The sequence below is a fragment of the Austrofundulus limnaeus genome, unplaced genomic scaffold (assembly GCF_001266775.1).
Source record: "Austrofundulus limnaeus strain Quisiro unplaced genomic scaffold, Austrofundulus_limnaeus-1.0 Scaffold260, whole genome shotgun sequence".
Lineage (NCBI taxonomy): Eukaryota > Metazoa > Chordata > Actinopteri > Cyprinodontiformes > Rivulidae > Austrofundulus > Austrofundulus limnaeus.
In genome coordinates this window covers 331973-355372 of record NW_013952662.1, presented here as the reverse complement: position 1 = coordinate 355372, position 23400 = coordinate 331973, and the positions used below count along the sequence as shown (strand labels likewise).

General features: G+C 37.6%; 1 protein-coding gene across 1 annotated transcript in view; it reads left to right on the top strand.

Annotated features, from left to right (window-relative positions):
• The window catches only part of LOC106526116 (netrin receptor UNC5D), a gene marked incomplete at its 3' end in the record, with an annotated part of 161551 nt that overhangs the window by 1433 nt on the left and 136718 nt on the right, over window positions 1–23400 (top strand). Inside the window, 1 exon segment of the mRNA XM_014020602.1 lies at window positions 9434–9740. Coding sequence (XP_013876056.1) covers window positions 9650–9740 — 91 coding nt within the window.

Below are 23400 nucleotides of genomic sequence, written 5' to 3'. Positions count from 1 at the left end.
AGCAGTCAGGTCAGCAGTCTGACCCATGATTGTGGTTTTGAGTAATGAACCAGACTGGGAGTTTTAAAAGCCTCAGGAATCTTTTGCAGGTGTTTAGAGTTAATTTGTTGATTCAGATGATTAGGTTAATGACTCGTTTAGAGAACCTTTTCATGATATGCTAATTTTTTGAGATAGGGATTTTTTATTTTTCTTTACTTTTTTGCCAAAATCATCAATATTAAAACAATAAAAGGCTTGAACTACTTCAGTTGGTGTGCAATGAATCTAAAATATAAGAAAGTTTAATGTTTTTCAGTACGTTACACAAAATATTGAACTTTATCACAATATGCAAATTTTTTGAGAAGGACTTTTTATTTTTTTTACAGTTTACAGTGGAGTGAGGATGTTTTGATCATTTTTGGCTGCTCTGATTTCTTGTCTGAGGTTAAAAGAGTTTCATTTTCATTGTTTGAATTTAAACAATAAAAGCTCAAACTAAAAAAATCGAACACCATGTCCAGACACTCCTTACATCCAGAACACAGAACAGAGTCCTAGTTCTGTGGATTCAGGTCAGATTCATGACTTTTTGGGTTAAAACTGTCAACTTAAAAACTTTGCGTGGTGCCCACATTCTCACTGCAGGTGAAAAATGTGTTTGCATCTACTCACACTTTCAGGAATTGTTGGTTTTGATACTGGTCTTTATCAGGTTCTAAAATTATGCCAATCTGACCTCAAGTGAAGAAAAACACACAACAGATTCTCCCATCTCATTATTTATTAAAGAAAAAAAAACAAAGTCAAAACAGAAAAACTGTCCTGCCTTTGATCCAGCAGCTAATATTATCTCTTTTAGCAGAATTTACTTTCAGTGGTATTTTTTAAGACTGTATTTCTTTTGGCTAAGGAGGAGTTTTGGCCACTTTTTTTTACTGTGTGGCTTCAGTTCATTGAGGTTTGTGAACATTTGTTTCTACTCTCTGAAGGTCTTACCACAGCATTTCAATCAGGTCGAAGTTCTGGACTCTGAATGGACCATTGCAGCACTATTATTATTTTCTTTCTCGATTCTTTTGTGGATCAGCTGCTGTTTGAGATCATTGTTCTTTTGGACTCCATTTGGTTACCAAATCTGACAAAACACATTAGACCTAAATATACAAATATGATAAACCTGAGCACAAGCAATACCGAACAGCCTCAACCCTGTATCAGGCATTGATTAAACGTGCTTGGAACATTTTACTGGCAACATACAGATTCACAGCAGCAGTCTGAATGGGGTGCTTGCTGTTTCCTCCCAATCCAAGAAATGAAGAAATTCGGTGATTTTAAAGAAAATAACATTCAAATTTGTTTAACTTGAATAGAACTTAAAGTGTATCTTACCCCCCTGTGAAAACATAACTCTGCCCCAAGGCGAAATTTGAAAAATGCATCAAAGTGGGTAGGGGAGGGGGGTTAGAGAGCGGAGATGTGGCCAGGACGAGAGAACGTGACAGCCTCAGCTGAGCTGTCCGCCTCACAGGACAGAGGAGTGGAGCGCTCCGCTACAGCCTGACATAAAAAAAATAAAAGCATACAGCTGCAGCTGCTCACAAGATCACTAGTTTAAATCATGAATAAAAGTGTTGGGTCTTGTTTGACTGAAGTTCGGTCCGTTAGGGCTGCAGCTGCCCCGCTGTGTTTCTGCCTTTTTTTCCCTCCTCCCCTCCCGCTGTGCAGGACGTACTGCTGGTGTGTGTGTGTGTGTGTGTGTGTGTGTGTGTGTGTGTGGAGAGAGGGAGAGATAGAGACAGCAGAGCAGCAGTCAGCTCTCCCCACCCAGGTCAACAGACGATCATGCTAAGCTTGCTAACAGCTCCACCCTCTGACTGCTGCAGGGGCGTGTCTTAGAGAGAGGCTTTTATACCAGAACACAGCCGCTGTGACGAAACTGTGGAGAAGACACGTCACCGTGGAGAGCCATTAACCAAAATGCAAATTAGCCTGCAGTACCACTGCTCTACCCATATGAGCAGCAAAAAGACGTTTTTAGACCAAATATTACAGATTTGGACAAATATGTACAAAAACATCAAACAGTACTATATAACATTTTAGACACATTCTAGACAGTTTATCAGCTAAAAAAGTTTATTTTGGGGTAAGTTACTCTTTAAATCTCTTCTAAAAACTTGATTATCTTCTCTGACTCCAATCAACTCCACCACAGTACACAGCAGTCAGCAGAGCTCACAGTAAAAAGACCTTGGCCTTATCAGGAAAGCAAAACACTACTCTAGCAGCTGCTCTAAAGGCCCTGTCACAATAGACAACTTATGCCAGCTTATAAAACATTTTGCCTAAATTTAAAAAAAGGTTTTATATTTTATCAATTTGTTAGAATTACAGTATGTACACACTTTAAAGAAGCTTCCAGTTGATTCTTTCAATTCCATCGTCAATGATGATGTCTTTAAAGTTTTCATAAGTTGTGTCAAACGTCATGGTGTGACAGGGCCTTAAGAGAAAACTGCAAACTCAATAACTAACAAACTGACTGTATACCTCCTAACTTACCGTATGTCTGACTTCCTGGTCACAACCCTGGAGGTGGTACCTTTTACGTCAGACAGAACTTAACAAATGTTTCTGTTTATGCAGACAGAAAGTCCTCAACCACATCAATTCTCATTCTGTGTTTAAACCAGGGCCAATCCTGGTCCTCGAGGGCCACATGTTTTACTTCTTTCCCTGCTCCAACACAGCTGATTCAGTCATTGAATTACCTCTTCCAAGTTCTGCAGAAGCCTGATAATCACTCATTCATTCAAATCAGGCGAGTTGGAGCAGAGAAACAAGTAAAACATGCAGGGCTACGGTCCTCCATGCCCACCCCTGGTTTAAACCATACGGCTGCAATAATCAGAAAGTGTAAAAATACAAGACTGGATGCAACATTCAATCAGTCACAAAATTCCCTTCAGACATTTTTGTTTTGCCTTGATGTAATTGAATCAGTCATTTAATTGATACATCGATGTGGATTGGTGAATTGTTACATCCATGATATCTAACCATTTAAGCCCACAGGTTTGTGGGCCCTGTACGAGGCCCATCGGGCTCAACAGCTGTTTGCTCCATCAAATCTCTGCTGGAACCTTTGTGCTCACAGCTACAGCTCTCCTAGTCACAACCGTGTTTGGTTTTGCTTAATCTTTTTTAAATAATAATCTTCTAGTTCTCTATCCATCTTTTCAATCTATAAGTTGGACCTCTGCGTTAAATTCTCAGTAAGAGTTTTGGGCCTCCTTGTGTCTGTCTGAGATGACTTTGTGTATTCTTAGAGCCAGTTTCAGTCCTCGAACCATCATATCCAACAGAACCTCTACCAGTCATCTTCACCAGCCTTGTGTCCATTCCACCATTGCTGTTCTTCCTCCCCAGCAAACCTGGAATCCATTCTCCTTTCAGAGCCTGTAGATAAAGAGACCAAGTAAGAAAGAACTTTGGATAAATGTTCTACTAACAGTGCCCTCAAAAGTTAAGACACTTACCAATCTATGCACTTTTCAGATGTTTCCTGGCTTACCGAAAACACTCACCATTTCAATAAAATATTTACCTTTACTCACCTGTGTCTGGATCTCTCTCATTTTTTGGCACTCTGGGTTAAAATGTACAAAATCACATTGACTGAGGCAGTCAGAAAGTAGGTCCATATGACTCATCCAGATACTTTTAAAGATAGTCAAATGGCCAAAAATAACTCATAGATGGAGATAGCGCAGATATTGTGCACAGAGGAATCAGTCAGTAAAACTCTGACGCTCTACAGTACCCATAACAGATTTGTGACCAAAGTAACAACAGATATTGGAGTGGAGACCCCAGCAGGATGAAACTCCTGTGATGTGCACGGTAGCAGGACAGGTTCCCAGGAGCTCTACTCAGTGTGCCTCACGGACTATGAAAGGTGAATGCGAAAACAATGACTGGTGAACTAGTCCACTAGTCAGCTGACGATTAGCCATGCATTCAAAATGAACCTTCAGAATGAGGTGATGATATGTTAGTTTTGTTTTCAAATCGTGCTTTGTGTAAACAACTCTACTTTGGTCTCCTCTGTCTAAATGACATATTTTCAGAGGTCTTGTAGTTCATTTAGCTCTAACCTAAGGATTTCTTCTGTAACTCTTTCAAATGGGCCATATTTGTTCAGTTTTTTCCCAGTTGTCCAACTAAACATTAACTTTTAACCTGCTGTCTGAGGTCTGTATGATCTAATATGAAGTTCTTTGGTTTACTTTCATTTCCCTGAGCATCACAGTCTGACTTTGTGGTGAATTTCCTGTGATGTCCACTCCTGGAAAGAGGGGTATGTTGTTCCGTTTTTTCCTAAGGTCAAATTCTAGCTCTGAGGCAACATAAGTTAGCTTCCTCCGCCATCTCATCCCTTCTCTTCTTCCGTTATCCAGGAAAGGGAGTAAACATCTGAGAACCGCTGTAGGAGCAGCTTGTTCTCCAATTCTCACTGTCCAGAGTGCTAGTTCTGTGGCAGTACTGCAGCAAAACTACCCTGTTTCCTTCTCAGGCTTATATCTCAAAAAGTACTGAACAGATTTATACAAAACTATGAAACTAGTACTCATAGTAATATTAATCAAGTAAAAGTATGATGGAGTAAAACTACTCCTAAAACTGCATTTTCTCCCAAAAGGTTATTCAAGTAAATGAAATTGAGTAAAAGTAACATGCTATCCAAGACACTATGAATTTGACTCACGTGGAGTTGATTTATAACTGTTTTATTTGTTATTTCTGTGCAATAAAACTCCAGGTCTATAGATCGATAGACAGATGTATGTAAAAACATTACATATGATTCTGTCCCGTACTTATATGATGTTAAGGGTAAGAGTACCGGCACTTATTTTTTTCCACTTAAAGCACTGCTAACACTTCTAACACTGTTGAAGATAGTATTTAAAATCTAAAATCCAAATGTGTTCATTGAAAACACAATGGATGGTATCTGTGATCTCACGGTTTGAATTGCAGCACAGACACTGACTGTAACTGCTAGTTTGATGTTGTGTGGAAGCTTTTGCTGCGTTGGCGCACTTGCGATTGATATTGTCACCGGATGATGACATTATGAGCCGATACAACGGCAAAGGCTGGGTTTGATTGCGAATGACTTATGTGAAATTCAACATTTAACGACAACATTTCAAACTGGAGTTTTACATTTAGATCTACCCATTTTGATTTAAGATTTAATGTTTAAATATATTTTTAACGTTTAAATTTAACATTTAGTAAAAATTAGACAAACATAAGAGAAGTGAGTTAAATAGCAGTACAATGTTATTGGAAAAATTTTAACATCAGAAAGTGAGCTAAATAATGGAAAATGTGTTATTTAACATTCCGTTGGCACCTCATACAACTGGAGTAGGGGAGACCGGGGACAGATGCAACACTTTTTACATTTGACTCTGTTACTCAGAGATGGTTTGAATTAGACAAACCAAATTTTAATACAATAAACTTACATCTGTCTGTTAATAGTTAAAACCATTTATAGATGATTAAATCATGTACATTCTTCACTATTTGCATTTGAAAATGAAAAGTCAGATGTTGCAACTTGACCCCAAGTTCGGGGACAGTTGTAACATTGTTTGGGGGTGGTTACAACATATTATTAATAAAATATATTTCACTGTAAATAAAAGTTTTATTAAATTTATATTTTATTATTGCTAAATTAATAAAAACTGTAANGAATATATGTTTAAGAACAATACAGCTATTTCTATGCTATTCTGGACTAATGACACAGCAGGCAACATGCACAAGATTTTAAAATGTAATCAGTACAGAGTGATAAACATCACTCCTCACAAGAACTGCTGCCAAAACATGCATTTAGTCAGTGGCTGTTCAAGAGTTTCTCTATTTCAGTGACATCATTATTATCATTAATCATTATTGTAATCAGCCTCTCTGGTGTAACTGACAGTTAACCACTGTGAAACATCACAGGGGAAACACACATCTTGCCAAATGATTACATTTTTGCAAACAAACATGCTTTAAAGTCTAATTCCTGTCATGAACAAAAAAAATAAAAAAATAAAAAATACAAAAACCCTGTGAAACAGGTGAAAACCTGGTTGTCAAAACACAAGCCAGTCTCCAAGCAAAACAGTTCTGAGAATATTCAATTTCTCTACACTGAAATAAAGCCAATTCAAGAAAAAAACAATCCAAGTGCACACTGTTCAGATTCGTGCTCTGCAGAGTCTCCTCAGCAACATTTACAGTCTATAAAATAAATGAACAATGCTGTTCTGCTCTTCAACACACCTCAGCTCTGTTTATCTATAAATCTGTTTTTGTCCCATCTGGCACTGACTGTGGGCACTTTCAGGTTTTTAAAAAGTGCAGTTTGCACAAACCTTCGAATGTTTTCAAGTTTCTGTGTTAATTCTAACAGAGAATCTTTTCTGACTTAGAAAGAGAAAACTTGGGCAATACTGTGTAAAGACATATTAGTGCGTTAGACTGGGGACAGTTGCAACACTTTTTACATTTGACTCTGTTACTCAGAGATGGTTTGAATCAGACAAACCAAATTTTAATACAACAAACTTACATCTGTCTGTTAATAGTCAAACCCATTTATAGATGATTAAATCATGTACATTCTTCACTATTTGTATTTGAAAATAAAAAGTCAGATGTTACAACTGACCCCGGGGCTGGGGACAGTTGTAACATTGTTTGGAGGTGGTTACAACATGTAATTAATACAATATATTTCACTGTAAATAAAACTTTTTTTATTTTTGTATTTTTATTATTGCTAAATTAATAAAAACTGTAAGTTTTGATATTACAGTGTTATTTATTTATTATTTCTGATCAAATGATGAATACAGATTTGATGAGTAGACCTTATATACAGATGTCAAAGACTCTAATTGATATAAAATACAGTTGACTTTTAGAGACAAGGATAACAGAACAATTTGTGAGACAATTAACTTTAGTTTTGTCTATTGTCACTGTACGCCTACATTATGTAACATTTACATTGAAACAAACTGGGATTTTAAAACCATTGTTGAAAACAACAACAACTGCAGAAAATACATCTTAAACACTTTTATGTTTTAAACTATAAAATTGTCATGAATACCCAACACCCTTTTAAGTGTAAACATAATTTCAACATGTTAATCTCATCTGTATGTGCTCTGTTTTATATGGATTTATCGTATCGGGACAGTTACAACAACTGTTACAACTGTCCCCCTTCCTGTCAGCCATGATAAAACTTCATGTGTTAGCTAAATAAGCTCATCTGGATACATGTTAACTAGATTAGTTAAAAGTCAACAGATCACTTGTTTAAACCATATAAGTTTGAGCTGGATCACAAAAACAGTGACAACAGTAGAACAAAAATAAAGCTGGACAAAAAAATACTTTGGTTCCTCAAAAACAGTTTTTTTTTTTCAAATAAATCCTGGATCAGTTTTTGAATCTGTTGACTTTTTCTTTTCAAGGTGGGACATCTAACTGAGCATGTACAGTGTGAGTGTCATCACTCTACACTGTTTGTGTTTGGAGAAAAATGACGTGTTGCAGCCGTCCCTTGTTGCTACTGTCCCCGGTCTCCCCTACACCGATTCAAAATGTTGCCATTGCCTTACTGAATTTATTTGCGCCATTAGCAACATAAGGACTACTGCTGGGCGGTATACTGCTTTGTACCGAAAACCGGTTTTTATTTTTGTTATGATATGACTTTTCTGAATACCGGTGCAAATAGCCTGAAAACGTACGCAACGTTTCGCTGCAGCCGCCAGTGAACTGTTTCCCTCGGGACACGTTTCCTTGCAGCACCGCTAAGTGCATTAGCATGCTAACGTTATTGTTGGAACAACTGGCGGCGGGTGGTATGTTTCAGCCGCTTATATGATCTGACGTAAAAAAAAAAATCCCGTTTTCACCATGGCTGAATAGTAAACAACTCTTCAGTGACGTGCACGGTTAGATTTAATGCTCTACACTATAATGGAGACGTTATTGCGTGGAGACTCTAGCGTGCTTCTGTTGTGAAAAGCCTGGGGGGTAGTTTTGAAGTGTAGCTGAGTTGACTGGTGTGCAAAGTGAGTCATCCTTAAGTTTTATTAACACGCAACGATAGACCAGATAATGATTTTTTCTCAACCCTTCACGATCTGACCAAAATGCATGATTACTGTCTACAACCAAAGAAGAAAATACATACAAGAGGAGGGAAACAGTGATACATAAGTACAGTAAAAGAAAAAAGTCAATAAGCAAAATTTGTACATTTTATTATCAGCTGAGCTGTGAGGGAAAAAAACCATCAAATACCGTGAAACCGGTGTAACTGTTGAAAATACCGTGATATAAAATTTGGGTCATACCGCCCAGCTCTAATAAGGACAACAAAGCTGACGCAAACTCATCAGCAGGTTTGAGTTGCAGGGCTTTTTTTGTTTCTTTGTTGTTTTCTGATACATTTTCTTTTCAGCAACAATTGTAGCTGAACTTAAAGAAACAATAAGTTAATTGAAGTTAAAGCAATAATGGCAGTAAAAAATACCCAGTTGTGTGTTTGACTTGAATATCTCTGAGAAAACTTTGGGCCTATAGCTGTGAGACTACACTATAATTGGATAATTTGTGTATTTATACTTAAAAACCTGTAAGTGAATGATCTCCCAATCAGCTAATTAACATTAAAATTGTATTTAAATGCTAATGCATATGCAACTGCATCATTATGAGCCGCAGAACAATAACATGCAGATTAAATTCAAATATATTGCTTTACTCTCTGCTCCCTCACAGAGTAATGCAGTGAAGACAATGCTCTGAAAGCTTTCAGTGAAAAACAAACTGGGTATATAATGTTACTGCGGCTGAACGGGACCTTATCAATATTCTATTACTAATATAAAAAAAGGGGGAAAAGTGCTGCTAATCACGGCAATATAAACTGAGTGAAACGATCTCCCTGCTAAGATAATGTGTGCCTAATTAGTAAAAAGGCACCAATCAAAAGCCATATGCTCAAACTTACAGATAAGCATTAATTAGTTAATTGTAGATGTTTCTTGTTAGGATCCCCCAGGTGACCGCATCTTTGTCTTAAAAACAGGCATGAAGCGGACAAATAATTGTTTTCTTTTTTTAATAAAGGGATAATTTAAAAACAAAAACAATAAATAATAATAATAATAATAATTAATAATAATAAACCGTTTCTTTAATACGGTCAACAGGTCCGCTGTGAGCAGACCATCCTCTCTCTCTCTCTCCTCCTCCTCCTCTTCCTGCTGACTCCCGCGCGCCGCGCGCCGCGCTCACCATTCCGCTCTCGCGCAGCTGAGCGCCTCTTCTCCGTCTTTTTCAGCGTCTCCTCCTCCTCACACACACCCGCACTGCGTTTCTGAGAGCCCGGCTCCGCGGCTCCACCGCACCCGGCTGGACCGATACACCCGTCCCCAGTCCGGACACACACACGCGCGCGGGCGGAGGCGCGCCTCAGAGCAGCGGGACCACAAATGCTCGAGTCCCGCGGCAGGTGCCCCCAGACCCGGAGGGGAGGGAGTCCGGTAGCGGCGCAGCGATGATGGGACGCTTGTTTCCGGGAGGAGGCAGCTGGAGTTTCTGCGTGTTTTTGCTCCTCGGGTTGCAGGTGCCGGCCACGCTCGCGCGAGGTAAGACCGTTGGTCAGCTTCTGGTTTCCGGGAGGGTCAGGTGGGGGGTGGGGGTCGCTGGGCTCCGCTGTTGACTGCTGCTGGACTTTATTTTGCAGTTTTCCTATTTTACAACCTGCATCTGTTAAGACATGCTGTGGTTTTATGTGTTTAAGTGCGTGCCTTTTTATTGCATTTTTATTATTATTGTAAAATAGTTTTCAGACTCATTTTATGCTCAGATTCCCAAGCTGCTTGTTTGTTTGTCATGTTCTGACTGTTCATATCAGCATACTAGTGCAGTGGTTGCCAAACTTTTTAGCTTTTTTTTCCTGCTGCTTAAACTACACACACTGCTGAAATAAAAAAAGAAATCTACGAGGCATCATGACAGCACAAATAGCCTAAAGACATTGCAAATTCTTGTAGACTGGACAAAAGAAAACCATAAAACCCACACAGCAAATTTTCTGCGAACGTTCTCTTAAATGCAAATTTTCTTCGCAAAATTTGCAGCTGGATGCCAGCTGCCAACTGTGTTTGTTTGCCTACAGGAACAGCTCGTCTGACTCCACCATATTTGTTTACCAGGGGGGTCTGCAGCCTCGGCTCCGGGGCCACATGGGGCTCTGTGGCTCCTCTGTGGTGGGTCTTTGTAGTTCGGACCAAAAGGAACATGGAAATAAGTGTCTATATTTGAACCCAGCTGCTGGAGGCAGAAACACAAAATGCATTTCTGAACAGGTGCAAACTGTACGGCGAGTTAAGTTAAGGTTTGCCTTTGATACAAATAAAAGCTTTGTCAGTTAAACGTTTTGGTTTTTATTGCCGTAAATCACAATAAATTATCAAATAAACACTGTGAATTGTTATTTACATAAATTTTTAGTATGCCGGTAAATAATGTATTAAATCAAAGCTGTAGAGTCATTATATGCATCCATAGTTCAGATTCAAATGTCTTTTTTTTTTCTTGAATTCACATAAAACAATAGCTTTGGATATTTGTAATATTTTCATAACGCCTATTTATTTAAAAAAAAATTTGCAAGCAGGTTTTGCAGCTCAGAATGAATAGCAGAGGTTGTAGACCCCTGACCTACACGGACCACCCAACATGTGACTCAGCTTTAAAGTGTTTTCATGGCAGGTTGCAGAGTGCTGCGTGTCAATCTGGACCCTCAGTTTCAGAGTTCTACATATCTGAAGATCCACTGCCTCTTGAATATTATAGTTCAGCATGACATTTTTGAAGTTGGATTTCATGCTTTGAGTTATAATCCACGTTAAAAGCTAATTATTGCATTTTTAATCCTTTGACATTTAAAGCAAACGTCTCATTTTTTAGTCCGTCGTGTGTTTTATTATGCTGCTGTTTTTCCTTTGCATACATTAGGTGTAGAGCGGTTTAGTCAATGCCGGCTGTTTTTTTTAATTAATTTTTTGTTGTTGTTGTCCTTTCCCATGTATGACTATTTCTGTTCTTTTGTAACAATTATAGTGAAACAAATCCACCAGAATATAAATTTATAAATATTGTTTGGGATCCAGAGGTCATGTCTGGACTCCCAGCTTTTCAAACCACAGATTTTTTGCAAAGTTTCAGCATAAGCCAATAAGTATTTATTTATTTATTAAGCCAACTAAAAAAAAAAGTGTTTTTTTAAAGGTTTTGTTGATAAAATGAAGGCAGTTTCGTGCTGTGGTGTGAGCCAGCAGCGTGGGTCGTTGTTTCACACAGGATACATTGTTCTCCTTTCTGCTGGCTGATACGTGGAGATAATTAGCTGAAGGCAAAGAACAGAGGATATCGAGATGTTACGAGCAGTTTGTCAGCATGAAAAGATGATCACGGTGTGTTTTTCTTCCCGTGGATCTTTCCTGACCTATTGACATCCATTTAGCTCAGTGTAACAAAGACGTATTTGCAAGCCAATTAGTTAAGCCGCCCCAAGGTTTTCTTTTTCCTATTCCAAGTTTTGAAATTAGTTTGGACTTTGCATAGCACACATATTAGATTAAGTATCTAAAGGGCAACTTTACACACAGGATCAGGAGGTTTTTTGTCATTTTCTTAAAGTTGGTCTTTGAAGATAACCTTTCAAAGCTGCTTTAAACTGTGTTTGTATGGGCAGTGGCCATATTTTACATGTCCAATGTTGTTGCAGTATTCAATAGCAGTGACCTGTGCCATATAAGTAAAATGTGCTCCTGCAAACACTGTCGTTTTCTATAAGCCTGACTGGCACCGGGTCGCACTCGGGCCTTGAGATATTTATGTTTAGCAGTAATATTGACGTCAACAGTCAAATGCATTATGCAAATGTAGATGTGCAAAAAAAAAAGCACCTGACTGACCACATAAATTTTAAATCAATGCTGACTTATAGTTGAAATAAACTTTCAAGCCTCCATACATGTAGTTTGCTACACTTACAGGAGACTTAAACATCTGCGGGATTCTGGAATGAGATTGTCCGCCTTTTCTTGTTCATCCCACCGTTAACGACAGAGCGGCAGTGATGTTTCTGCCCATATCTCTGCACATTTTCATTTGTTTTAGCAAAACATCTCATGATTCACCAGACAAATTTGAGCAAAACTCTTAACAAAGTATTCACTGTGTTGTACAACTACAACCCAGTCAACCCGTTTCAAAATCAACAGACCTTGGCAAACACAAAACTGTCCATAAATTAGAGATTTACAGATGTTAAGCTACAATTTCATGTGGTAGTTACAGAGTCTAAAGCAGTGGTTCCCAAACTTTTTATCTTCTGACCCACAAAATACCCATGGCAAAAACTTGTGACCCCAAATATTACTGGTCTGAGTACACAAACTTTGTTAATAACCCTAAAAACACAGGCCTTTTGACAATCTAAAAAGCTTGTACACAAATATAAATACTTATTTATACTTACTTTGTGATTTTATAATAGTTATAGGGAAAATATTACATCGGCAATTATTTTATTACTCTTTAAATTGATTTCTGGAGATTATCCAAGGTGCTTCATGACCCATAATTGGGTCCCAAGCCCAACTTTGGGAACCAAAGTGCAGTAGTTCCCAAACTTTTCAGCTTTTGACCCACAAAATAACAGTAGAGACCTGTGCCCCCAACTATTTTTGGATGATAAACATTTGTATCAGGTCAACTAAACATGGGCATAGTAACAATATTTTTATACTACATTTATCCATTTTAAATACACTAACCTCACGCCTTTGTAACAGCTATAGGCAAAAATGTCATTAATTCAGAAAATCTTTTCAGGACCCCACCTTGATGTTTCGGGACCCCACTTTGGGTCCCGACCCCAACTTTGGGAAACACTGGTCTAAACAATACGTTTCACAATATTTTTGCTTCAAACCTTATTAAACCATCAAACCTGTGCGTCTGAACTACTGATGAACTTCTTTGGAGTCACCCCATTCCAAGATGCCATTAGCCAACATGTTTATCATTCATACTAGTGATGTGCAGATCGATACTGAAATGTTGTTACTACCGATACCAGAACTTTATGTTCTAGAGTCGATAGTAAAATCAAAATATTGATACTTTAGTTATTTCACATAATGTATATCATTAGTAGGAAAATAGTGGAAAATAACTAAACTATTCAAATCATGTCTAAACCATATGTGGATGGAGGGAACTACTTTTTCTTCTGCTTGGGTAATACATCAGCACAGTGGCCTGTGCTCAGCCAGTCACAGTCTGTAAATGTATGGCAGGTCATTTTAACATAAAATCTGCTTCGTCTGTAATTCAAATTCTAGATGAGGGGTTCCCAAACTTTTTAATGCCATGGCCCCAAAACAGCATTAGCTCTGGCCAGGGACCTTCTTGCAAACACACAAACAATACAAAATTTACAAAGTAACAACTTTTAAAATATTTTTTCTCACTTTTATTCACTATTCAAAAATTAAATTTTTTTTAGAATAAAAATTTTAAATTGTGCTAAATAAATATAGGGTTAGGGTTAGAATTGTTTATTTTATTTTACTTGGTATCAGTATCAAAAAGAAAATTGGCAGTATCGAACATCATTAGTTCTACAGCTATTGAGTGAAAATATGGTGTGGCAGTTGTTGGGAATTATCACATGTGGAGCGCTAACATTTCACAATAATTACACAAAACATATAAAGCCTGTAGTTCTGCTAATATTTAACATGAGATGATTTATTTTAAAATTCTGGCATGAAAGGTGGGTGGTGTCGGCATTATGCATTCTTTCAATATTTTTAAGAAGGGCTAGGTCTATAATCTTATTTAAAATAATTGTCTTTAAAAATTGCCTTGGATGAACCATAACAACAAATCACACTAACAATAACTTACAGTAGAAAGTTGCATGATAATAATACTTTTCCAGTCAACTAGTTTTTTTTATTTTGAGAATCAGTACAATTTCAAATCTACATTATCCCTTATTTGTTCCAAAAAGCACTGTTTTAATGTGGATTAACACTTTTTAGGCAGCATTTTTTTTGCACTTTCATTCCCATACAAAGACTTTTGTCACCTTAAGTGACACAATTGTCACTTAACCTGCTCTCTTCTGTTCTGTCAGTCACACAAACCCAGTGAAAATTATCACAGGAGAGAAAATTATGCAGCTCTAAATGAGTAGAGTCTTACTCTGAGCTGTAAATATAAAACTGAAAAGGATTTGGGAAAATAACTTTTCATGTATTAGCTGCAGAATCGTGCCAGTTGCACAAATGCTGTCCGAATCTATAAAATGATTAATCCTCCTCATGTTGTTATTTGGGTTTAAAACAGCCCACTTTGCTCTGGATTGACATGGACTGTCTGAAAAATAAAGGGTAAGACAGCAGAGGATGCTGCTGCTTTTCAGTGTTCAGCTTTTGTTCTGCAGCAGCCTGACTCAGGCAGACGTGTGTTAAATGTCGTGGCTCGCTTAGATGAAAATTAGGTTGAGACCCACCAAATGCCCCTTTGGTGGATCACAGTGCTCGACAGTGATTGGTCCTCATACAGGAAATTCAGTTTGTTTAAACACTGTAGTATAAATATGCAACAAAAGGGATCTCAAACTATCGCTGTCAACCTGCGTCACATAACTTTACTGATGTGTCTGAATGTTTGATGAACAAACCCTATTTTTTATGTTTTAAGATGTTGAACTTCAAAAATCAAAACTGGTTTCATTGGCATAAAAAGGAATGCTTTCTATTTCTGTTTGTTGTAGAATGAACTAGCTCCGGGTTATCAAAAAATGTCTAAGAAAAACAAATGATGAAATTAAAGCCCTAGCATGCTTGGACGAATGCTAAATGTGAACTAAGAATGCCTGAGCTTTAAAATTAGACCGCCTTGTTTAAAAATCAAAACACAACAAAACAATGTAGTCATAACTGCTTTGGTCAAATTTGGAAAATAGTGTTTTCCATGACTTATGTAAGATTTTGCAAAATGTTGTTTGGTCAGTAGAGTTGGGCGATATTGGCAAAAAAATAAATCACGATTAATTGTGGTGTTTAGCTGATAACGATTAATTTGACGATTAGTCCCCTGGAGTCCCTGGACACACTTATGTCCTGGTCACATGAACAATTTAGTGGGAAATATTTTCTCTTATAAAAATCTGTTTCAAATTGTCATAATTACAGACTTCAGACTATACATCAAATTTTAAATTGTGTTGATAGATAAATAACTTACAGACTTATTTTTTTTTAAATATTTGTAATACTTGAAGCAGAGAGGAGCACTGAGCAGACCGACAGGGGAAATCTCCAGTCCATCTGCCTGGTGGCGTTAATCGTATTAATTGTCAAGTGCCAAAAGATAATCGATTAATGTTTTTCTGACGATTAATTGTACACGATACGATTATGCCCAACCCTATTGGTCAGGTAACACTCAGTATTCGTTGAGGATGACTCTCAGCTACTAACACACCCAGCGTTTAGCTCGGCTGTAGAAATTTTTGTGTTTGCAAAGGCTGAATAGATGTGGTGGCCATCTTGAATTTGACAGTATCTAAAAGTGAATCTATTGTAGGTGTACTACCATTAGAGATAAAATGTTAATACTTAAATTAACATTATACATTCAGCGGAATGCCCGCGTGCCATTTAAAGGTTCGTTTTATTTTGAAATGACGTTCTGTGTTTCCGTTCAACCTGTGTCCGTGTTTAATGCATTAAAATGGCTGTCCAGGTCCTCCTCTTTCGATTGACACCTCATTTGATCAACTGGGTTCAACTATGGTCCCTCCAGAGCCAATATTCAAAGAGAAGTGTCCAACTTCCGGTTTTCGTCATCCTGGGCAAGATTGACTGTAGAATTGGCCAGTCAGCTCTGAGCTTCGTTCTGATGCCACAGCTGTGTAGCCAATCACCGCACCTTTCATTTGGTATATATTTTGAGGAGGTGGGGACTTTGTTTAGTGATGCAAAAGGTAAACATAGAGTAGGCTGCCATTTGAAGGCAGTGGTGCTACACTACTGAAGAAAGCCATGCTCACAGTATCAGAATTTTATATATTTATACTTCTCATTCAACCACAATTAAATTCACTCTATCTAGGTGGCACAATTTATATGGATAGTATTTATTTTTTATAACAAGCTGAAATGAAAACAAGCAAAAAAGAAATAAAAGTAACGACTTTCTACTTCTTGCCTTTGTTGAAAGTGTAAGGAGTAGAAAGTACAGATAATTGTGTGAAAATGTAAGAAGTAGAAGTAAAAAGTAGTCTGAAAAATAATTACTCAAGTAAAGTACAGATAACCAAAAATTCTACTTAAGTACAGTAACAAAGCATTTGTACTTAGTTACTTTACAACTCTGAGCGTACACAACGTTACTCTGAGGTCCATTCAGAATATACCCAACATTAAAAGGGTGGAAAAGAAAATTAAAGATAAAGATTATGCTGGGAAGACTGGTAGAGGGAAAAATGTGGAAAGTGTAGGATTCATTTAAAGTACAAATAAATAGTAAATAACATTGAGATACACTTGTGGAATAAAAATAAAGGATACATAAGGTCTATGAACTTGTGGTGAATGCAAGAGTAGGGGAGTTCATTATGAGAAGATAAATTGGCTTACATAAGAAAAGATTGGTGACAAGTAAGGTGGGAGCATTTAAAAACAAAAATAAATAAATAAATGAATGAATAAATACATGGAGTAAAATGCTCATTTCTGTGCGATGTCTCTCTCCAGCAGCACCTTTCTTGGCTTGGAAGATGGCAAGGAGTTTAGGGGTGTAGTGGTCCAACATGGACATGAATTTGGACTCCAGATTAGTGGTAATCCGATGGAATTCGGCTTTGACCTGGGGGAAAAAAAGATACAACTTAATTTGTGGCATTAAGCTGTATTGCAGAAATAGTTTTATCTCACCTGTGACACATCAAACAAGGCAGGCCACTTTTCAGTGATTTCTCTGACGTTCAGCTGAAGAGTGACAACATCCTGTCTTCTGTGAGCAAAAGTGTTGGGCATCAGCTGATTGATGGTGGTCTTCTCTCTTTTCTGTATTTCAGACAGAATTTGTAGCCGCTGTTGCTCTTGGTGTTCTCCGTTTTCCCCTGATGGATAATGTGGGAGATACCTCACTTCCCCTTTCCTTGCTTTTTTAACATTTTGGGCTGGTTTCCTCTCACAAGGACGCTTGTTGTTGAGAGAATTGCACGTAACTTCAGGAAATCCAAGATTTCTTAGTTTGGACCTGTAATTTCCCATTTTGTATTTTAAAATGTACATCCATCCTATCCATCCATTGCGACTCCCAGGTTCTGTTAAACATGGGTGTTTTTTAACTAAGGCTTCTGCAACCTGTCCAACCTGGAGGCCTGTGGGATAGACAGTGTAACTACATGTTATCTGCCAGCTTTTCCATTATTTCAGACCTGACCTTGGTGTTGTTGAGGATAGTTCCATCGTTCAAATACTGTTCATTCCCATTGCTCAGCACTGACTGTTGCAACTGTAAAACAGGGTATTTCAATGTCTTTTGGTCACAATTTCCTTTGTGGGCTTAATAAGATGGTGTCTGATGCTGATGATGAATCATCAGGCTGGGAGTCTGCTGAGGTAGTTGATGGCGACTGTGAAGGCAACATTTTTGAAGTCACACTTGGGGCGTCACTCACGTTGTCTGTATCTATCACAGTGTCAGTCTCTGCTGTTGCTAATGATAGCACTATGGGTGGAATGATGACCACCTTAATTTCCCCCTTGTGTTTAACATCTCTAGCAGAATGAATTGTGAAGAAATCCCCAAAGTCTTCATCAAAGTAACGAAATATGAATTCCTCATGGATCTGGAAAGTGTCCTTCACAGTCTTGTGTAACTGTTCCACCGTGTCTGGCATCCTTGATGACAATGTTAGCTTCTCGCTATGATGATCTATAATCACCTTCACAACAACAGTGTCCATCTGTATGAAAACAAATCACAACTTAAAATCAGTGTAGCTTTTCACCTAGTGCTGGAAAATAATGTGTCGTTTTAAACAGATCATGCATTTTCCTCCGACACAGAATGCTGTCAGGGAGTATGTATCACTAAGTTGCTGTATGTTGAGCAGAGTTACCTTCCCAGAGTGCTCCAAAACAACCCCCCTATAATGTTCAGCTGTTAAGCAACTTAACAATGAAATTAAGATCACTGCCCACGATCACTATCTGTGAAATCTCAACAAAATCGGGTGTGCCACTGGTAGATCCATGAGGCAAAATCATCCCAACAACAAATCTGGTTCCATGATATACCACTCACTGCACTTGTCAGCTCCACTGTGGTCTTAGTTGGATAGACATTTTAAAGCATCCCTGTATTTCCTCATGCAGCAATGCCAATGGAATACTAGTTTCTTTACTCACACATAATGCAGGTTTCAAATCATCTGCATGAAAATGATATGCCATCATCATCTGGTGCTTTGTGGTGAGGGAGAGTAAAATGTTCCTGAAACTGCTAGCGTGTCTAACAACACGCTTGAAAAAGTTATGCTTTGCCTCAAAGCGCATGTTCCAGACACAAACCAAAGGTCCAAAGCATCTTATCAGTTCTGGATAATGTTCCAGGAAATGGTGCTTGGGTGTTAACTTAAAGTCAGGAAATTCTTTTAAAAGTCTGTGCCGACGTTTAGATATCAATGTATCGAGGTAACTAATACTGTCCTTGGTTTGAACAGGGGAAACCATAAGTTCAGTAATGCCTTTTAATGTCATAAGGACTTGCCATGTGGGGTCGCTGAACAGCACCTTTGCACCAATAATAAATAGTAATAATATTAGTAATGTCCAATTCTCATGTGCGTTTCCACCAATAGATCTTTGAGAAGAAAGATTTAGTGGGATGTGTTGAGGGCAGTCAGTTTTGTCAGTCCACTTAAATGGAAACTCAGTAATCAACTTGTTCAGTTGCAAAATAGTGAAATATTGCTTTTTCACAAACACTTTTAAACATAGTGCCAGCTCTAATGGTATTATTCCTTCTAAGAGATTGTGGAGCACATCTGGTGGGTACCCTGTTACAAAATGGAAATGTTTTAATTTTGCTGTTAAGGGACAAACCTTCTTTACACCATAACAATGTAACAGATCAGGATTTTCCTTTACAGATTGAACATGTAGGGTGTAATTCTCCTTTGTTCTTGGTGGAAAAGACCCAGAATGCACCTCTTTTTGCTGGTAGTCAGAATGATCACCAATACAAAATCTACAAATGTAATGCCCTGTAAAACTTTCTACCAAGCCACTCAAAGAGTGAGCACCAAGATTATCTGCTGAAACACAGAAGACTGAACCTCGGATATGTTTTCCAAAGGCAGGGGCAAAAATGCCCTCTTCTTCCAATGCAATAAGGTCTTTCAACAGAGGCTCCAGGACAGTTTCGTATCCAAATTTCTTAATATCATTTGCTTTACAAAGAAGTGCTAAATTAATTGATGTTAATTGGGATCTTAATTCTGATGGCACATCTGCAAGTAACCAATACACGGCTGTCACTTTATGCTTTTTCCGTGAGGTTCCAAGTGGATTGCATATTTCAAAATCATCCACATAAATTTTAAGTGAAATTCTTAGATCCCCATCAATGTTAAGCTCATTTAACCTAAAATACAAACCATCCCGAAAGGAGGAAAACTGTGATGCATTGCCTGAATGTGTTGTTAGTATCTTATTCACAATGTCTTTATTTTCTAACATTTAGGGACTGTAGGATGGGTACATATTGAAAGGAACAATTGTTAAGTGGATCCAGTATATACAGTATTCAACTGGCTCAATAAAACTGAAGTTTTCTTTGAAGTATTTCCCCCTTTTATATTTAGAATGAAAAGGACCTTCAGGAACAAAAGCTTTAGTTAGAATAGTTTTTTAATAGGATCAAGCTAAACCTGGTGAACTTTTGTGTTTTTTCCAAGACTGCACTTTTTTTTTTGCCAGAATCTGACTGGCGTTTGGGATACCTAATCACAGGAAAACGTTTTTTTTTTTCATAATTTTTTGGCCAGTTCGCTGACTAAACATGCTGATAAGATGAAAATATATTTGTTTTTAAGTGTTTCGAGTGCTTCAAGACACGGAAGTGTGATTTTTGTGGCCAGGAGAAGTAAAAATGTTTGGAAAAAAGACTTCAAGTCGTCCATTTTGAATCGCTAATTTTGTCATATTTGAGGACAAATATGCATCAAAAGTAAGTGAAAAACAAATATTTTTTTCACTGCTGGTGCTTTTATAAGCTGCGTGGAATGGTAATGCTTTGAAAAAAAAAAGAATATATTTGTTTTTTGTTGTCTTTTGGCTGTTTGGTGGCTGAATGTACTCCAAATAGTAAAAATATTTTAGAATATTAAATTTTTTTTTAATTTAATCATGCTGTGAGTAAATATTGATGGTAGAATGTGTTTTGTGGGGGTTTTATCTTTAATTCGAGCCCAGAGTGAAGTCCCTGTGTTGAAGCATTTAGAAATTACAGGGCTTTAGACAAAGTGCACAGTCTGGACATATGCAAATGAGACATGCTGGATTGTACTATGTCTCAAATATTCATATTTCATGCTACTGTTACCAAATTTGAACCGTTAATAGTTGGGAATTAATATTTTAGCCCAGTAAAAATTGTTTGATAATATCTCATTCCCTTCATGTTCTGTGATACTTTTTAAATAAAATAAATAAATTTTAAGGAAAAAATATCTTGATTTTTGTGTATTTTTACTTCAGTATACTAAATACTAGTTACAGTTACAATGAATATGACTGCTGTAGTTAAAAAAATCAGATTATTAACTTTGAAAAGAGACAAAGCTTGTCAAATTACTCTAAAGGGTTCAAAAGCAGTACTTCATTTAATTTGTGTGTACTTTTTTAAGGCGTTTTGGTATTTTTATGCCCGTAGGTTGTTATACAGTATTTTGTGCTGTTATAATTTTTTCATTTGCTGCCTTGATTTCTAAAGAATATAAACATCAGCTATAGTTGACCTGTATGGTTACATTTTACAAAATTTATTAAAATCTATCCAGTGGTTCATGAGGTATTTTGCTAAGACACAGATGAACCAACAGACCCATGTGCACACATACAGGCATTTAAATTATTGTCTAGCTTCTGTGGCAGTGGATGATAAATTTATTATCTGCATTCAAAGCCACAGTTTAGACAGCTTGCTGCTCCCAGTGCTCCACACTTTCATTGTTATCAAAACATTATTGATCATGTATCAGCGTGTCATATGAGCATATTTTAATTCAGTCTACACACACAATCTTCCATCTGCTCTTTGCAACACATTAGTGTAAATCTGTTATGTGTTATATATAAGCTTGTTCTAAATATTTAAGCAACATTTCAGCCTAGTTTTTCTACATCCACATCTTTAATAAGATGCAGACTGACACACACATCCTGTTGAATAAACCTATACTAAAATGTTTAACAAAGGCAGAGTTATTCTATGAATTATGATTTCTAAATTATACAGAAACACATTTTTTTTATAATGAGACCCTAAGTTTATTAAAAGTTACTGCAGATGACTATTTGATTTTTACATTTACTTTGATGTTTATGCAGAGTTTCATATTAGATGACCGTTTTCACTCAATGCTAGAAATAAAATCTCTTAATCAATTAGTTTTGTGATGAAATATATTTTAGTTGTGTTTGAAAGTCACTTTTTTTTGTTCAGTGTGCAAATTTGGGGGGGGGGTCGGCTTTGGAGACATTTTGGGGCAATTTTAAGAATAAAATCCTACATTTGGGGACAAAAGTCCAGTCCCCATTTGGTTTAAAKGCCATTGGTGGGTTGGGGGTTGGGTTTAGGACCAAGGTGTGAATTGAGTTTAGGTTAGTTTTAGGGTCAGGTAGGTACCTGTGAGGTTAGCCTTAGGGTTTGTGGTCAGGGTTAGGATATAAAATTACCAAGAAATGAATGGAAGTTAATGGACGGGCCCCACAAGGATATAAAACAAGTTTGCCATCGTCTGTGGTGAGTGTCATGTTAACCTTAGATCATCTTCAAATCAGCCACCACCATTTGTGCAACCAAAATGCCATTCTATGCAGATTTTACTTGTCAGAGCAGACCAACAGCATGACATAATGCAGTCAAAAATGCAAAATTTCATTTTATGTGAATAAAAATACATTGTATTTCTGAATAAAATGTAGCCAGCTTTCCAGATAAAGCTCAGTGTCACAGAATATGCAGCCCAGAGAACCTCCTGCTGCTATAAAGGCATCGTAGTCTGGGCCTGGTGTAAGTGAAAAAAGAGTGAAAGAATGGGGGATAAAGGGCGACGGAGTCATCTCTGCCATGTTTTATTTATCCCCCCCAAAAATGACTGCCTGAATCTTTCTCAAGCTCCGGCTTTGATTTAACTGACATTTCACATGGTATGAATTCATGAGCCTGGTCGGCATGGTAGCCACAGTTGTTTCTATTCTTTAAGAGATGTTGTGGTAGTCGTATTGCCCAGTTTCACTACTGCATTATTCAGAGGGAACCCATTTCTCTATCCAAACCCATCAAGCCCCTCTCTCGTCATTTGTTCTTGCACATTCAAAGAAAAACTGCAGCCTCACCCACAACCACAGAAGCGTAGGAGATAATGTTTGCAGAGGATGTGCACCACTGTGCAGATAGAGTCCTGGGAATTTTATTGAGGCAAATTAAACTTTCCCTTGAGGTTTACATAAACACTCATTGCAATGATAAAGCAGCCTGGCATGTGCAGAGTCACACCAATAATCAATACAGGCCCGGCGGCATGGCCAGGCATTGGGGGACATTGCCCCCCACCCCCACAGAGTCAGTCGTGCCCGCCCTGACTGGACGGGAAGCTGTTAATGTTTTTTTTTAACTCAGAGTGGTAGGGCTGCAACGATTAATCGATTAATCAACGACTAATCGATTATTAAAATAATCGATAACTAATTTAATAATGGATTAATCGTTTTCTTTTTTTTTTGTTCTTTACTTTGCTTTTCTCTCCAAACTGCTTTGACACCTTCCACTGCCACATCTGCCTTTCTGTCCTTGACACACATGCACAGTAGTGGTAACTGGGGTAGGCCGTGGACGTCACAAGACATTATACAGAAATTGTATAGGTCTTCTGGACGGGTTCTTCTCTAATGAAACGTTTCGTCTCTCCTCCAAGAG